The sequence below is a fragment of the Rhinatrema bivittatum genome, chromosome 3, assembly GCF_901001135.1.
Source record: "Rhinatrema bivittatum chromosome 3, aRhiBiv1.1, whole genome shotgun sequence".
Classification (NCBI taxonomy): Eukaryota; Metazoa; Chordata; class Amphibia; order Gymnophiona; family Rhinatrematidae; genus Rhinatrema; species Rhinatrema bivittatum.
In genome coordinates this window covers 222009607-222027739 of record NC_042617.1, presented here as the reverse complement: position 1 = coordinate 222027739, position 18133 = coordinate 222009607, and the positions used below count along the sequence as shown (strand labels likewise).

The following is an 18133-nucleotide window of genomic DNA, read 5'->3' as shown; positions in this document are numbered from 1 at the left end:
CTTTAGTACAGAAATTTTGCACATAATATTTACTTTGGGTATTTCTGTGTAGTACGTTTATCTTTTTTTCCCTATAGGAAAGCAAGCAAGAAATGGAATCTACTCTGGCAGAAAAATAAATTAGTGAAAATTGATTGATTTTGTGTAGCATCAAAGCAGCTGGTTTAAGTGCTATCCTGTGTGTGAATAGAAAGGGTCTTTTTAATAGACTTATGCAACAGCTACTAGCATTGTCTGGGGTCAGACCAGATGTCCTCAATTGAACTCATTGTGCCAGACTGTCACCACAGGGAAGGAAAATGAGGGAATTCAAACTGAATGATATTCTTTCCTCTCCCTCTACTTTACTTCCGTGAAAAGAAAAGACCACTGGAGATGCAAGCTGGCTTTGTCTGGGAATACAGGTAAAAATTAATGCCAAAAGGCTTCTGAAACAAAAGCACTATGTCCTCTTTCACTCTGGAAAAATGGAAAGATAGAAGTTCTAGTCGTCCCCCCCCCCCCCCCCCCCCAGAAGCAAGTCCTTATTAGACTGTAGTTGCTTATTAGGCTAAAGGGTCCATTGGTGCAAATACGTGTCTCATAATAATTACTCATCTAAAAAAAAAAAAAGGGAATATCAGTACCTCAAGGGCAAGCAGGGTTGGTGCTTTTGCTGCAGTATTTGACAGCACCAAGTTCATATAGAATGTGAGGACTTTTCTTGTTTCTTTCTAGACAAAATACTGAAATTTTTTCAGGATGTTGGAAATAAACTCTCATAGCCAATCTGTTTAGGATATTGATTAATTTTCCCAGGGTTGTTGGACAATTTTAGAGAAGTAGTGTGGCAGTGCTTGCTGTCATGGGCAACAATTTGTATTTTCATCTCCCATCTAATGAATAGCGACCACTCTAAATAAATTTAAAAAATAAAAATTTAAAGAGCAGTGGGGTTTGAATTTGTAGCTATCTGCTCTGCTCTGAGGTAGAAGCCTATTTTCTGACTCACCTAAGATCTAATAATCAATAATGAAAGATCAAGTGGCTTGTTGAAAAAAAGTGAAAATGATTAACTTGGTTATATAATTGAGAGGGTAACAAGCCACACACTGAAGGAACTTTCCTAAATAAGGAGGAACTTAAAATACTGTTATTTGACATTCTTTATAGAGATAATTAACTATGTAGGACAGTGAGTTTTAATTTAGTTCCTGAAAGTATAAAAGTTGTTTCATACTGGAGTTTGGGTTCAGTTTTAGACTCTGTTTTGCTGTATGAGATTACTGTGATTCCAAGGAGAAAATATAGCTGGAGAGACCAGAAGAAAAATAAAAAACCTGAGAAGTACTTGACTGGTTGTCCCAGAAAAAAGAGTAAGTTCTGGAATCCAGGATTACTTGCTGAAAGAGACTAAATTGCTACGATGCTACAAAAAAGTTTAAGTTGCTACTAAAAATGGAAATACTATTCTTTTGGTCTGACTACTAATTACTAAGAAGCAAAGTACCAACCTTTTATATGAGAGAAATTGGCAACTGAAAATTTGCCACAGTGATTGAGGACCAAATTTAAAACTAAAGTGGCTTCTGCCTCAGAGCCAGGAGTCATGGGTACAAAACCCACAGCTATTTTTAATATATTAATTTTTTATTTATGTATTTAGAGAGGCTTCCATTTGTCACATTGTCCTTTATCATTAATTGTGCTTTCAGGGGAAATTCACGTGGCCACTGTATTTTTGTAGTCTCAAAGTTAATACTTCAGATTTAGAAAAAATAATTTTTAACCCAGCAAACTACCCAAAAATATGAAATAAACAAAGCGGAACATCTGGTCATGATCTACTTCGCTAAATGACTATGTATATTGATATATTGTAACCGACCCTTTAATGGCACCTGTTAGAATGTACTATAGTACACTTTCATCGACATTAAATATGTGCCTACATGTAAACCGTTGCGATGGTATTTAACTTAGCAACGGTATAGAAACGTTTTAAAATAAATAAATTAAACTCTCCCATCTTACTTCTTAGACTTCTAGCATTGGCATACAGACATTTCAAAGTGTGTTTTTTGTTTGTATTAACAACCTGCTGTTCAGTTGTTAGGGATAATTTGGAAATGATTAGCTTCGGTGATTTTTTTACATATAGGCATATGGAGTATGTTTGCTTTTAATGGAACCTCTCTGTTGGGATGTCCTAACTCTCCTGTTTCATTAGTATCCTTCAAGGATACATTTCTCCAAACCATGCACTGCTGAGTGACTGTCTGCTTTCCCCCTTGTTCTATTTTAAAAGCTGCTCTATCCTTTTTGAAAGTTAGTGCCAGCAGCTTAGTTCCACTCTGGTTAAGGTGGAGCCCATCCTTTCGGAAAAGTCTCCCCTTTCCCCAAAAGTTTCTCCAGTTCCTTATAAAGCTGAATCCCTCTTCCCTGCACCATCATCTCATCCACGCATTGAAACTCTGGAGCTCTGCCTGCCTCTGGGGACCTGCATGTGGAACAGGAAGCATTTCAGAGAATGCCACCCAGTTTGCCATCCAGTTTGATCTTTAGATTTCAGAAAGGGTAAAATGGCACTCAATCTTCTAGCTAAAACAGAAGCCAATATTATAACATCCACATTAATTAGAGAGAGAGGCCTGTAAGAGCCAAGGTCTGAGATTTTTCCCCTTTTAGGAAGAATAGTAATAAGTGAATGATTTATACTAAATAGGAAAGAACCAGACATCCTACACTTATTCTACATGTCCAGTAAGGAGGATATCACTGAACCCTGCAAAATCTTATAATATTCAGACCCTAATTCATCCAATCCAGACGCCTTGGCCAACCTTAAATGTTGGATAGTATATTGCACCTCTATAGATATTATAGGAGATTGTACATAGTTTTCTTGTATGGCTGTCAATTTAGGAAATTTAAAATTCCTAAAAAATTCTTCATGAACTCCTTAACTTTCTGGCTCAGCAGACTATAGGTCTGAATAATATTGTGTCAGGATGTCGGAAATATTTTTAGTATCGGTAACAACGCATTAAGCCAGTTTCTCATATGGCAAATAAAATGCTGTAGCCTGGCAGTATGTACCAAACTAGAAAATAGTTTACCAGCTTTGTTACCTGAGCGAAACAATTTACTACAAAAATCAGAGTAAGATCTCGTGGCTCTTTCATGTAATTGATTCAACATGTTTTTGACATCCTTCATCTGTACTCTATCCTCTTTCCTTAGAAAGGAAATATGCATGGCCTGAAGTCTGATCACCTCCTTATTGAGTTGTAAGATTTCATGATCTCTAAGTTTATTCTGCCCAATAGCATTAGCAATTATGGCTCCCTTCATAACAGGGCGTCCATAAAACATATGGCTTAACTTCAGGAGATATGTAAACTCAAGTACTCTTCCCATTTACGCACAAGGTAAAGTTTTAAAGTTTTTATCTTGACACAGACCAGGACTAAGATGCCGTTTTAAATGCTGGTGAGGAAGGAATACCCAATTGAATCTGTAGCGCTATAGGTGTGGTCAGATAAGAAAATTGCCAATAGACACTTGATTCACTTTAGTGAACAAAGCACATGATATAAGCAGATAGTAAATATGGGAATAACTCTGAGCTTCAGAGTAGAAGGAAAAATCCATTTGACATGGATGCAATTCCCTCGAAACATCCAATAGCTGAAGTTCCTGTAATAAAAAAGGCACACAAGTAAATGGCATATGTTTCCCAGATAAACATGGAAGTTCGGAGTCGACGCTTGGATCCGCTAGAGAGTTGAAATCTTCCCCCAGAATAACCAGATGTTTAGGAAATTGTGCAGTTAGAGTAAATTTTTGAATAAAAAAAAACTTGTGATCAGGTATATTTGGAGCACATATATTCCAAAAATGGATTTTGGTGTTTACTCCCCCCCCCCCCTCCCCCCACATCACCAGTATATATCTCTGTTCAGGGTCAGTAATTACATTGTCTGTGATGAATGGGAAAGACTTGTGCATTAAAATGACCTCTCTATGCCTACAGTTGTAGAAGGAGAATAAAATTTGTCCCACCCAGTCTGTTTTCAACTTTTTGGGCCAGATTTTAAAAACTGTGTGTGAGCGTAGATTTCTGCGCGCAACGCGGTGCGCACAAATCTATGCCCGATTTTATAACATGTGCGTGTAGCCGCACGCATGTTATAAAATCCAGGGTCGGGGTGCGCAAGGGGGTGCACAATTATGCAACTTGAGCACGCCGAGCCGTGCAGCCTTCCTCTGTTCCCTCCGAGGCCGCTCCGAAATCGCAGCGGCCTCGGAGGGAATTTTCCTTCCGCCCCCCCCACCTTCCCCTCCCTTCCCCTACCTAACCCGCCTTCCAGCCCTTCCAAAACCCCCCCCCTTACTTCTCTCCTATAAGTTGTGCCTGCCTCCGGGCAGGCGTAGATTTCGCACGCCGGCCAATGGCTGGCCCGCGATCCCAGGCACAGCGGCAAATGGCCGCCGTAGCTGGAGGCTCCGGCCCCAGACCACCTCGCCCACTCCCCGCTGTTTTTGAAAGCCCCGGGGCTTGCGCGCGTCGCCAAGCCTATGCAAAATAGGCTTGGCGCGCACAGGAGCGGGTTTTCGGGCTTACACACGTAATATATACGTGTAACCCTTTGAAAATCCGCCCCTTTATGTTCAGATGGGGGCACATGCGTTTCTTGCAAGAAAACCACCTGTGCATGATCTTTTTTAAAGGAAATGTGATGTGGTCCTAGGGTTCGGTGCCGGCCTCTTTTCTGGAAGCACACCTAACAGGTTTTGTAGCCCTCTTTGTGATCCTAGATAATAATTTGTTTGTCCGGGGCAAGTCTCAAGTGTCCTCCCTCCCGGAGTCTCTAACCCCTTCTCCACCTGATCGCCACAGTCAGCTCCTTATCCATGGAGCCACTGGAAACCAAGCTTAAACACACTCTTACCACCCAGTTCTTTCACCGGATGGTGAATTTTTAAGTCTTTTAGTCTATGTCCACAACTTCAAAACAGAAAAGGGAAGAACAAATTCCCAAAGGAAAATGAATGTCAGCATACCATGCTCTTTTCTTTAGAGGGTCGAGATTCCTGGTCCAGCGAGTCTTTACTGCTCTATCAGCTCTTTCCACGGGGAGACATTGTCACCTTCTGAGCCTCTCGAGGGAGACTGAAGTATGTCTCCAGAGGACCCCTTTTTATAGGCCCTAGGCCCCTCCCTTGAACTATCCTGATTGGCACAGTTGTCCAGCCTGCCCCCATTTCCACAGCTGGAACTGCTTTCTGAACTCTCTTGGTGGAAGAAACCACTCTCCCTGAGAGGCTGGTTTTCCCTAGTTGATTCTTTGGTTCTCAGCCTGGGCACATACACTCCATCACAGGAAGACAATTTCTTTCTCTTTATTGGCAATTGAATGCCATTGTCATTCAAGGAAAAAATATTAAGATTAGCCATAGCCTGGTAAAAAAAAAAAAATAAATAAAAAAAAATTATAGCAAATATTAACTTTTCAACCCATGGCTAAAGCACTCCCCAGCAAAAGCACCCCAAACAAAATCATGAAGTATCCATAGGAGACAATTGGAGGACCACCATACATTTTGAGCATCACTCACACACATTCATCCCACAAACAGACACAAAAACAAATAGATTACCAAACTCCAAGGGACTATACTATCCTACTGATCTTATCACTCACTCTGCAGCAGGAACTATACCCTGGGGCCAGATAAATGAACTCCAAGTAGAGAAGAAAACACACATGGTTCAAGGTGAGATAATGAAAATAAAATAAAATTGTCAAGTTAAGATGTCTCACTGTATTGTACCAGATTATGAATAATCCTGTGAACAGGACAGAGAGAGAGAGGCTCACATATTAGTTTACTTTTTATACCACTGTAAGAGGGGGCATTCATCACTCAGGGGGCAGTTTTGGTGGTACAAAAAGTTTAGATTTGTGCACAGTTTTCCTATCGGGTTACTGTGTTGACTCTCCTTAATATAATTTTTAAGATTTCAATTACCCCAATATTGTCTGGGTAAATGTAACATCAGGACTTGCTAGAGACATAAAGTTCCTGGATGTAATAAATGATTGCTTCATGGAGCAATTTGTTCAGGAACCAACAAGAGAGGGAGCTATTTTAGATTTAATTCTTAGTGGAATGCAGGATTTGGTGAGAGAGGTAACAGTGGTGGGGCCACTTGGCAACAGTGATCATAACATGATCAAATTTAAACTAATTGCTGGAAGGGGGACAATATGTAAATCTGCAGCTCTAACACTAAACTTTCAAAAGAGAAACTTTGATAAAATGAGGAAAATAGAAAAAAACTGAAAGGTGCAGCTGCAAAGGTTAAGTGTTCAACAGGCTTAGACATTGTTTAAAAATACAACCCTAGAGGCGCAGTCCATATGTATTCCACACATTAAGAAGGGTGGAAAGAAGGCAAAACGATTACCAGCATGGTTAAAAAGTGAGGTGAAAGAGGCTATTTTAGCCAAAAAAACATCCTTCAAAAATTGGAAGAAGGATCCTTCTGAAGAAAATAGGATAAAATATAAGCATTGTCAAGTTAAGTGCAAAACATTGATAAGACAGGCGAAAGAGAGAATTTGAAATGAAGTTGGCTACAGAAGCAAAAACTCATAATAAAAACTTTTTTAAATATATCCGAAGCAAGAAAACTGTGAGGGAGTCAGTTGGACCATTAGATGACTGAGGCGTTAAAGGGGCTCTTAGGGAAGATAAGGCCATTGCAGAAAGACTTAATGAATTCTTTGCTTCAGTGTGTACTAATGAAGATGTTGGGGAGATACCAGTTCCGGAGATGGTTTTCAGGGTGTTGAGTCAGACGAACTGAATGAAATCACTGTGAACCTGGAAGATGTAGTAGGCCAGAATGACAAACTAAAGAGTAGCAAATCACCTGGACCGGATGGTGTGCATCCTAGGGTATTGAAAGAACTAAAAAATGAAATTTCTGATCTATTAGTTAAATTTTGTAACCTATCATTAAAATCATTCATTGTACCTGAAGACTGGAGGGTGGCCAATGTAACCCCAATATTTAAAAAAGGTCCCAGGGGCGATTTGGATAACTATAGACCAGTGAGCCTGACTTCAGTGCCGGGAAAAATAGTGGAAACTATTCTCAAGATCAAAATCGTAGAGCATATAGAACAGGGGTGGGCAATTCCGGTCCTCGAGGGCCACAAACCAGTCTGGTTTTCAGGATATCCCTAATGAATATGCATGAGAGAGATTTGCATGCACTCTGCCTCAGTTGTATGCAAGTCTATGTCATGCATATTCATTAGGATATCCTAAAACCTCGACAGGTTTGTGGCCCTCGAGGACTGGAATTGCCCACCCCTGATATAGAAAGACATGGGTTAATGGAACACAGTCAACATGGATTTATCCAAGAGAAGTCTTGCCTAACAAATCTGCTTCATTTTTTTGAAGGGGTTAATAAACATGTGGATAAAGGTGAACCGGTAGATGTAGTGTATTTGGATTTTCAGAAGGTGTTTGACAAAGTCTCTCTTGAGAGGCTTCTACGAAAACTAAAAAGTCATGGGATAGGAGGCGATGTCCTTTCATGGATTGCAAACTGGCTAAAAGACAGGAAACAGAGAGTAGGATTAAATGGACAATTTTCTCAGTGGAAGGGAGTGGACAGTGGAGTGCCTCAGGGATCTGTATTGGGACCCTTACTTTTAAATATATTTATAAATGATCTGGAAAGAAATACGACGAATGAGATAATCAAATTTGCAGATGACACAAAATTATTCAGCATAGTTAAATCACAAGCGGACTGTGATACATTACAGGAGGACCTTGCAAGACTGGAAGATTGGGCATCCAAATGGCAGACAAAATTTAATGTGGACAAGTGCAACGTGTTGCATATAGGGAAAAATAACCCTTGCTGTAGTTACACAATGTTAGGTTCTATATTAGGAGCTACCACCCAGGAAAAAGATCTAGGTATCATAGTGGATAATACTTTAAAATCATCGGTTCAGTGGGCTGCTGCAGTCAAAAAAGCAAACAGAATGTTAGGAATTATTAGGAAGGGAATGGTTAATAAAACAGAAAATGTCATAATGTCTCTATCGCTCCATGGTGAGACCGCACCTTGAATACTGTGTACAATTCTGGTCGCCGCATCTCAAAAAGGATATAGTTGCGATGGAGAAGGTACAGAGAAGGGCAACCAAAATGATAAAGGGGATGGAACAGCTCCCCTATGAGGAAAGGCTGAAGAGGTTAGGGCTGTTCAGCTTGGAGAAGAGATGGCTGAGGGGGTATATGATAGAGGTCTTTAAGATCATGAGAGGTCTTGAACGAGTAGATGTGACTCGGTTATTTACACTTTCGAATAATAGAAGGACTAGGGGGCATTCCATGAAGTTAGCAAGTAACACATTTAAGACTAATCGGAGAAAATTCTTTTTCACTCAACGCACAGTAAAGCTCTGGAATTTGTTGCCAGAGGAGGTGGTTAGTGCAGTTAGTGTAGCTGGGTTCAAAAAAGGTTTGGATAAGTTTTTGGAGGAGAAGTCCATTAATGGCTATTAATCAATTATACTTAGGGAATAGCCACTGCTATTAATTCCATCAGTAGCATGGGTTCTTCTTAGTGTTTGGGTAATTGCCAGGTTCTTGTGGCCTGGTTTTGGCCTCTGTTGGAAACAGGATGCTGGGCTTGATGGACCCTTGGTCTGACCCTGCATGGCAATTTCTTATGTTCTTAAGATGGCCAGAACATCGTGACCACCCAGACCCTGCCAGAAGATGGCCATCAAGCCCATTTTTCCCAATGTAACTCCAAAGCAACAGTATGGAAATTAATTGCATGTACGCCTATGGTGCTAGTGCCTCACTGGATATGAAGGAGCTCTGCGGCCAGGGAGGAGGTATAGCGTGGCTCATCAAAGACAATGTGAAACAGATGGAGAAACTCAAGGAGATCTTGGAGCATGGGGTTCTCACATTCCCACAGCGGTGAAGCCTGGGTGAGAGTCATGCTGCCACGGAGTGAGAAGGATGTAGGTTACCTTGGCTCGATCAGTGGAGAAGAGAACAGACTGGAGTCCAAAGTGAATCTTGCACTGGTTCAGGAAGCCCCTGCATGCTTAGGATCCAACTGCGGAATGGGCCTTGGAGCCTATGGAGGTAGGAGTGGCACTGGAGGCAGAGCTGAAACAAGAAGAGGGGGCTACATGGCATCTATCCTTACGGCAAGTCTCTTGATTATGCTGGTCACTTGATCCATCTTGGCTTGCTGCTGTTGGAAGTGCTGACTGAGCCCTGGAATGATCTGAAGGGAGGACAGGGCTGCTGGCTCCATGGTCTCAGCCAACCGTAAGGAGGGCGAACTCTTAGTGCTATGGTGTTTTTAGCGCAGCCTAAAGCATGAACCCCCTAGGCTCACGCTGACAGCTGGCGAACATACCTTTACCAGCTCCTTCCTCCACAGGTTGAGTCTTTGGATTCCAGGGATTGGCAGGACTTAGGCAATAGTCCCACAGGACAAGGAGAGACAGAGGTTCTGGGGCATGGCTAGGTCAGCGCAGGCAGCATGCAGCGAGGTCTGGGTCTAGGCAGTGGCAGGCAGCAGCCAAGAGCAGTCAATGATCATATCCAAGAAGCTGGTCCAAGGAGATGGAGGATCAAGGCAAGTAAGACTGAGGCAGGCTGGATGAGATGAGGCAAGGCAGTACATGCTGTTACGCCGAGGCACCATGCACTGCACGTGATGCAGGAGACCTGTTGTTGACACATCTGCTTTAAATACCCAGCTGTGCTGACATCATCATTGAACACCGCTGCCACTGTTCCTGCTGTGGGGCCTATTAGTACCAGTACATGTCCCAATTCAAGCATTCTCTTTGTTTTTATTGAGTCAAATGCAAGAGCATAATATACAACAGTGAAATATAACCACAGCACACTTATTGTTACGGATGGTAGCAAAATGACAGCTTTCAAACCTTGAAAACCCCAACAGACCAACCACCATGCATACCCACAGACACACACATCATAACCCACGCAACCACCACTCCACACACAAACCCACCAAGTGGAGCCCAAAAGCCATAAAAAATAAAAGGGATAAAATACGAAGAGCTTGATGAAAACATCCAATGCAACCCTGGCAAAGGAGACACATTAGGAAGCAGAAAGCAACTTGCACCATAAACCAAAATAACCGTAAAATACTGATATGGAATCTGTGAGCCACCAGGTCCCCACTTCTGGAGTAATTCCAGCTGTGCTGTCGTCCTTATCAAGGCTTTCCACTGGATGAAGGGAGGGAACATCCTCAGATTTCCAGCTCAGCAAAATAACTTTTTTTGTGAGAAGAGCCACAGCCCCCCAGGGTAATAAACACTTAATGTTCCAGAAGCAAAAATAACCCCATCCATGAGAGATCACAGCCCAAAAGTTTAAGTAAGTCGTGATGCTTTTCCAGAATTTGAGGTATTTGGTGGTTAGAAATACTTTTTGATGAATTGGAGGCTGTTTCTTTGAGGCCTGTACTACAAGCAAATTGGAGAGGGCCTTTTTCTTTTTTAGAGGGTCAATAGAATGCTATAAATACTTAAGAGTGTGGATGCCAAAGATCTTAGCTGACTTGAAAAATATAAATACAAATTAAATTATGGCAGGAATTACCATTGTCCTCCATGGGTGAATGTGCCTTATTAAGGTGATGCCACTTCCAAGGCTTTTGTACAAACTGCAGGGGCTGCCATGCTGGAAACTACATTCATATCTATTAGCACTGAAATTAATGATTTTGAGATTTATTTGGTAGGGAAAATGAGCAAGCAAGCGATATGAAAAGCCAACAAGAAGCAAAGCATTAGGTGGGCTGTAAATATACGACTGTATAATATTACATGTCAATTATGGATTTGTGTAGGAATGGGTGACTGGATAGTATAAATTTTGTACATCAAATATGTTAAGAGGATTTTTTTTTATTCAATATCCCCTTTATACATAATTCATGCAGCAAATGTGAACATCCCGGAAGGCTCTTTAACATGCTGATGCCCAATGATATTAACATGGAAGTTGTTTTAGAAATGATGGGGCTATGACATAAGTTGTTGTTACTTCCAATTACATGGAACCCACATTTTTCACTAAGAATGGAACAGGAGGTATTTCGAGAATAGAGGAGAGGGGTGTAGAGTAGCTTAAGAAATATGCTTGAGGAAGATAGTATCAGCAGCCTTACACAGGTGTAAGACACGCCTGATATTCCTCATAGGAAATTTGATGCATTTTTACAACTAGGAAAAATGAAGGTAGACATGAAATTAAATATAAAAATGGAACATGTAGGCATCAGTAATAATTTAATTTTGGATTTGTGTAAGATATACAAACAGAACTGCTGATATGAAAAATGTAATAAAATATTTTCAAGAAGTATTAGGAAGGTAGTTGATATAAAAAATATTTGAGGACACCCATAAAGTTCCACTAGAGTCTTCATTTGAGGAAATTCAGTTTGCTCACAGCGCTGTACAGACCCACACATATTTGACAGTGCCTGCTTCTTGAAGTTTACAGTGTAGTTGAGACAGACAATCAACGAAAATAAATGAGGTTTTGGGTTAAGAAAGCAGAGCCAAGGCTGAGAAGATTTAAGATATGTGAGATTAATGGAGACAGCATAATGTTGAATGAGTATTATTAAATTTGATGCTAGGGGTTAGGAACTGTTTCAAGAAAAGTTCTGGTTATGTAAATCATTTAAAACGTATTTGTATTTATAGGTAAATGGGAACCTCTGATCTCTACTTAGGGCATTGGAGAATCTCCTTTCTAAATAAGATATTTTAATAGTTTGAAGGGAGCTACAAGAAAACTGTACAATTCTCAATATCACAAGCAAGTTCTCCAGTAGTAAAAATGAATTTAACCAGGTGGGTTGTGGTTGGCAATAAATAAAAGCTTTAGGTGGGTAATGCTGTAAAGTATGTTTAGCTAGTGGTGAAAATAGCCACAAAAATCTTTGTTGGTCAATATTTAATAAGGAAACAGAACATGGGGTGGGTTGGTGAAGAGATGGGAGGGTGAGAATGAACAAGAATAAGCAAGGCTGTCTGACATACTCCAGCCATGGAGGTAGGCTACATATGAAAGAAATTTGCAAACAATATTTTTGGTCAGACCTAGAGCAGCACAGCTAGTTACATGCCAAATATTCTTTTCTTTCTTATATGGAATGCAGGCTACATTACAAAATTGAATTTTTCAAGAAGCAAATGAAAGACAATATGAATTAAAGCAAAAAGAAAATACAAATGAAAATTATTTTTATCATATTCAAATAGTGAGTCCACAACAAGGGGTTCCAAGGACCAAGAAAAAAAAAATCAAGCCAGATTTTAAAAAAATTACATTTTAGTCCTCAATAGAAAACAGTGAATCAACCAACCAGGTGTCAGCCTGTGAGTCTCTAAAAATAAAAGCTGTTCCAGATCATAAAATATATACCTAACATGTTGATAATGAACCTTACATTTACACAGAAAATTAAGAAAAGCAAGTAGCTTCTAGGGCAGTGACCTGAGACCTTTTAAGACTAAAAATCTTTGGTGATATATTTGAGACTCCCTAGATACATATGGGACTTTGCAAATCAACAACCCTAAAATTAATCTGTAATCAAGCTTGAGGGCGTGGGAGTGGGGTGGAAGTTTTACTGATGATGTGAAATGGTATAAAAATAATATTACACAATTCAGCATACCATTTCAAATGCAAAACAAATGAAGGCACTATGATTCATAATTTCTTGTTATGCCACCAAATGTTTTCTTTTTGGGATGATATAATAGAAATCAAGATCTGTCAGCTTTGCTGTGTTGACTTATTAATATATAGATATGCATTGATTAAATAGAGTTTATATCCCTATGCTTAAAGTTGTGGAGACACAAAATGGTGTATTTGATGCAGATAGAGATTAGAAATGAAACTACAACATTGTAAGGTGGACAAGGCTTATGTGAAAGCATGGACATTTTATATCTGTTTTTACCTAAGGAAAAGAGAAAATATCTAGCTTTGGGAAGGATCCATAAAATATAAAAATGTTTTACATAGCTGTATTGCTGGGGGGAGGACATGGGAGAAGTAAATATGGGGAAATATGATATGTGTGTGATCAAGATAACTGATGGTGGGGAACGATAGGTAATAAAACTGCATGACAATAACATTGGGGTCTGGAATATGTTGAATATTGCCTTTATTCTGTTTGAACTTGCTCTGCAAATGTTTATATGTATCATTTTAACTATGAGTATGTGCTCATATGTTCTATTTGTGTTTTGTGTAAATAGTTTTAAAAAGATCAAATGCTTTTCAAAACTTTACTTTCCTAATAACCTTTTGTAACTCCTAAAAAATATTGTCTTGTTTTCAACACCATATTTGCGCACATGGACTACTTTGCTTAATTGGAAAAGTTTACAGAAAGATCTTATCCCCTTCTCTGAGAAGTTATTTTTTAAGAACAGGGATGTGGAAGTGTGTGTGCGAGGTTAGAAATTTGCAAGTCAGCAGTTACAAAGAATCACTGACAGGCTTATTCTAAAAGGTGTGTTCAGTCGAACACACCTTTTTGCCTGAACTTCAAGGCAGGAGTTTTGTGCACAGAAAGAGTTTTGTGCACAGAAAATGCGCACTTCTAATTGGAAGTACTGCTTAGCATCCTCGCATGGAAATCCCATGTGAATGAGAGCATTGAGCAGTATGGAGAGAGACTGTATCGGGCCTGTGTGCATTTTTTAAAGCTGGAAATTTAACTCCAGGTCAGAAATGGAATTAAGTTTCCAGTGCTGCTGCACTGGCTTTTAAAACCTATAAAAGGGGAAAAAAGTTTTAAAAACAGTTTAAAAACGTCTGCAAATAAATACAGACTTATCAGGGTAAGTTACTGTTGCCACTTACCTGCAAAAGTCTGTACTTATCTGGCTTAGTAGATGCTGTTGCCACTTACCTGCATAAGTACCGACTTATTCGGCTATCTGGCAGCAGGAAGCAGCTGTCAGATAGCTGGATAAGTCAGTACTTAACAGTCTGTCACTGCCACTTAGCCAGATAAAGTACTTATCTGGGTATCTGGAAGCTGCTTCCTGCTGCTAGATAGACTGATAAATCTGTATTTATCCAGCTAAGTGGCAGCCGTGGCTATCATGGTCTGCTCCCCCCTCCCTTCCTCAGTTAAAATATGTGTTCAGCCTGTGCGAATACACATTTTAAAGTTTTTGCATATTTTTTTTAACTTCTGATGCATTAGCATATCATTAGTTTACTGCTTTGGGAGCTTCAAAAAAAATTAATCTGAGCATTAAAAATGTGCGCTGGAAACCGGTGCACATTTTTATTTACACTCAGTTTAATTGGAGCCAGGAAAAAGTCCCTCCCCTCTCTCTCTATATAGAAACAAATTCTAAAAGACAATTCAAGAATTATAAAGCCTCAAAGCAACAGTTTTTTTTGGTTTTTTTTGTAGGAAAACATAGAGTCCTGTTCACATAATCAATTAACCTGCAGCTTTGTAACATTTCATGAGTCTACTGTAGAGACTGCTGTAGTGAGCTCCAGTATGTATGTTGGTTGTATCATGTTAATTGTCTCTGCCTTTTGTATTTAAACAGAACAAAACTCCCCTTGCGAATGAAAGCTTAAAGAAGTTTTTAAATACCAAAGATGGTAAGCTCTCACCTGTTCATAAACTTCTTAAATGACCATATTTAATCTTAATGAAAATGTTGGTGTTGAAAGGACTGAAGTCAATTGTGATATTTAACATATTTGGAAAGAAAATTTACATATTCAGAAGGGTTTCAGAAAGATGTGGATTATAAAGCAGGGCCTTGGTCTTTTGCAATGCTGCAGCCATGGTAAGGGCTGCAAAATTTGGTGTTTCTCAAGAAATTGGCTAGTTGAGGTCAAATTGCTGTGGGAGACTGAGGACTCTTTCAAAACAAAAGCATTGGTAGCAGTGGACAGTGCATTTCTCCTCTTCATCCCTCGTGCCTGCCTACCCTGGAACAGAAATGTTGGTTGCAATCTACCCTCACTCCTTCTTCTGATCCCCTTACTCACTGGATCCTTCTGTGAAAGAAGAGGAGGAGGACTGCAGCCTTGCAGCTCCTTGTGTGGGTCATTATCCTCTTCCCTTGCTGGGCCTGAGTGTCAGGCTTTCAACCATGTGGTTTAAAGCGTGACACTTAGGGCCCAGTAAGGGAGGAAGAGGAGTATATGCCCAGGATGCTGCAAGGCTGCTGTCTTCCTCTTCCTATATCGCTGCAGGAGTGGGTGAGTAAAGGGAGCATGGTGAGGGTGGAGGGAGTGAACCAGGTTGAGTGAGGGGTTTTTGTGGGGTGGGGGGATTGGGTTGGGGGAGAAGTGAAAGGGGGATCAAAGGATCTTTACAAGGCAGAAAGGGATTATAATTGGGATGGGTGACACTCTGCCTGGTTATTAGCGCTAGTGGGACAGGGACTTCCACGGTTTCCGTTGCAGCCAGGGCCCCTGTTGATTCGGGTCCTTTGATTTCCTTGGTACCCTCGCGCAGTCGATGCTCCCATCGCTACCGTTGGTACCCCCTTCAGACCGTCCTGGATTCTTAGATGCCATCGGTACCCCCTCCCCCTGTGGTACACTGATGGCATCAGTCCCTGCATCATTTCTATCAGTGCCATCCATATTTTTCATCCATGGCACTGATTTTTCCTTCGGTTTCATCAGTGCCATCATTACTCGGATGGATGCCATCGACGTACACCTTGTCTCGTCGGTGCCATTCATGCCCGGGGCACTTCCATCGATGCCAGGGTCATTTCCATTGATGTTATCCTTTATTTTATTGATGCCATTGATGCCCAGGACATTTCCATCGATGGGCATCGACACCCGGGTCCATTCCATCGATGGCCATCGACGCCACATCATTCCCATAGATACCTACGCCGATACCGTCAGTGCTTCCGTCACTCATCATTGCTCTGGCCGAGTCATAGATGTTTTTTCATATATATTTTTGACGATATCCTCAAGGCTGCTTCGGCCGCCATCGATACAGTCAATACCGACAGCACCGCCACGTAATGCCCTCGCCTGAACACAGTGCTCCATGCTTTGGGTTCTTATGAAAGACCCATATTAGCCTATGACACTACATAGTGCCAGGAGCAGTGCAGGCATGCTAACAGTCCGTCATCAGTCACCATCCAAGACAGCGAGGGCATCCATCTCTGTGCTTGGGAAAGACCGGGCTGAGCACCGTGGCATGCATCGTCACCGATACGGTGACTGTCCACCACCGACACCATCCAGCACATTGGTGTTATCCTTGACAATGCTCGGGCCGAGCAACATCACCACTGCCATAGACACTGTTCCGCACAGTATTGGAAGTCCTTGGTGCTCCAGAAACACCGGAACAAGTTCCGTAGAATTCTGCACTGGCGTCATGAGAAATCGAGCCACTGCGATGAGGGCCGGGTTCACGAGCTGTTAATCGGCTCCCCGTTCCCGAGGCGTGCCCCACCGACATCGGTGGGGGATTGTGGCCCTCCACAAAATACTACCGTGGTAGCGCCAGCCACGCACAGCCTGTCTCCTCTATACCTGCACCACCATAACCAGGCATCAGAGTTGAGACGGGCGTCTACTCCCTTGATGACTCCTGAAATCCACGGAGCCAGCAATCTTCACCGGCTCGTCCTTCGGTGATCCATGTCGGATGGCAAGTACTCGCTTCTGTGGCATTCCCATTGAGATGTGTTCTCTAATTCGAGCCACATGGTTCGAAAAGTTCTAGGTCATGTACCTTCCAAGAACTGTATTAGTGTCACATATCGCTATGTCAGCCACAATACCAAGAGAACCTCTCTATCATTTCTTTGGGATTGCATCAGGGCATCCTCCCTTCTTCAGCAACGAGGCTCTGTATTGATTAATGGTCTGGCTTCTGGTTCCTGCTTCAGAACCAAAGTTCCAGGTGCATTCACTGATCTGCTAAACACGAGATCCAGCAAATACTGTCTCAAGTGCAAGTCCACCTCGAAGCCTGACAACAGGTCTTGATGTCTCCTTGTACAGCACACAGAAATGCGGGTGAGACTTTACCGCTCACGCTCCCGTGGGAGGTTACATGATATCCAGATTACATCAGCACCTCCTGGTCTCCCAACTGGCTGGATATCAGAGTGGCCACCCCACCTTGTACCAAAGTTCCTGGTACACTCCCCCAGACGCTACAAAGTGCAGAGGGGGGAGGGGGGTTGGGGGGTTTTAATTACACTATTCTTTCTTTCAACAGAAAGTAGTTATACTCCACCCATCCTGGACCTCAGAAAAATCAACTTTCTTCAGAAAGCACAGGTAAAATGGTATCTCTTGTCACCATGCTTCCATATCGCAGTAAGTACATTACCTCTAATCTTTCTATGTGCTTCATGGTGAGTCAACAATATTACAATCCCAAGCTCTGCCAGTTGCACCAGCTTCGGCAACTGGGGTATTCATTGAATCACTATCGGCGACTGCTGTTTCTCTGCGGAGTGCAACATCATTCATGCTTTTCCTTGCATGGACAGCTGCAGAACCACAGTCAATCCACGCAAGGAGCTTAACTTCTTCATGACTCACTATACATTTACTAACTGGGATTACTGCCACTGCCATAATGACCTTCCTGTCCAGCATACGCGCAGACATTCTAATAAATTCTTACATGTCCCTGCATGCATTTTCCATAACCTCAGCCCCTCAATTCTTCATTGTCGGGCCATGGGGTTTTTTCACTATGCACTTTCCTCATAGATCCAAAACTGCTATGGGTTAGGTTCAGTGAATTTCCATTCTCAGTGGGTCTAAGCTGTTCAACTGCTTTCGTCCCTCATCCATATTGCAGATCTAGAACCAAAACCTAGTCTGATTATGCTCATGCTCGCATTTACTCAGGGTTGTAAAGTTTGACCTAAAAGCTTCTCAACCCAATATGCGTCTACTCCACTCCAGGCACAGTTTCATATGAACTTCCTGGAGCTTGTAGCCATGCGTTATACCCATATGCCTTCCAATA

At 41.5% G+C, this 18133-nt stretch overlaps 1 protein-coding gene across 19 annotated transcripts in view; it reads left to right on the top strand.

The window, feature by feature from the left end:
- CCR6 (C-C motif chemokine receptor 6) overlaps nucleotides 1-18133 on the top strand; it is a 553987-nt gene that overhangs the window by 56362 nt on the left and 479492 nt on the right. For 16 of the 19 annotated variants that reach the window (XR_003855476.1, XM_029594230.1, XM_029594222.1 and 13 more), the window contains one exon: nucleotides 14697-14751. Coding sequence is in view for 16 of the 19 variants with exons in the window: in XM_029594230.1 (XP_029450090.1) it covers nucleotides 14697-14751 (55 nt within the window). In the remaining 3 variants the exon portion in view is untranslated. The other 3 variants (XR_003855477.1, XM_029594237.1, XR_003855478.1) reach the window with 2 other exon arrangements.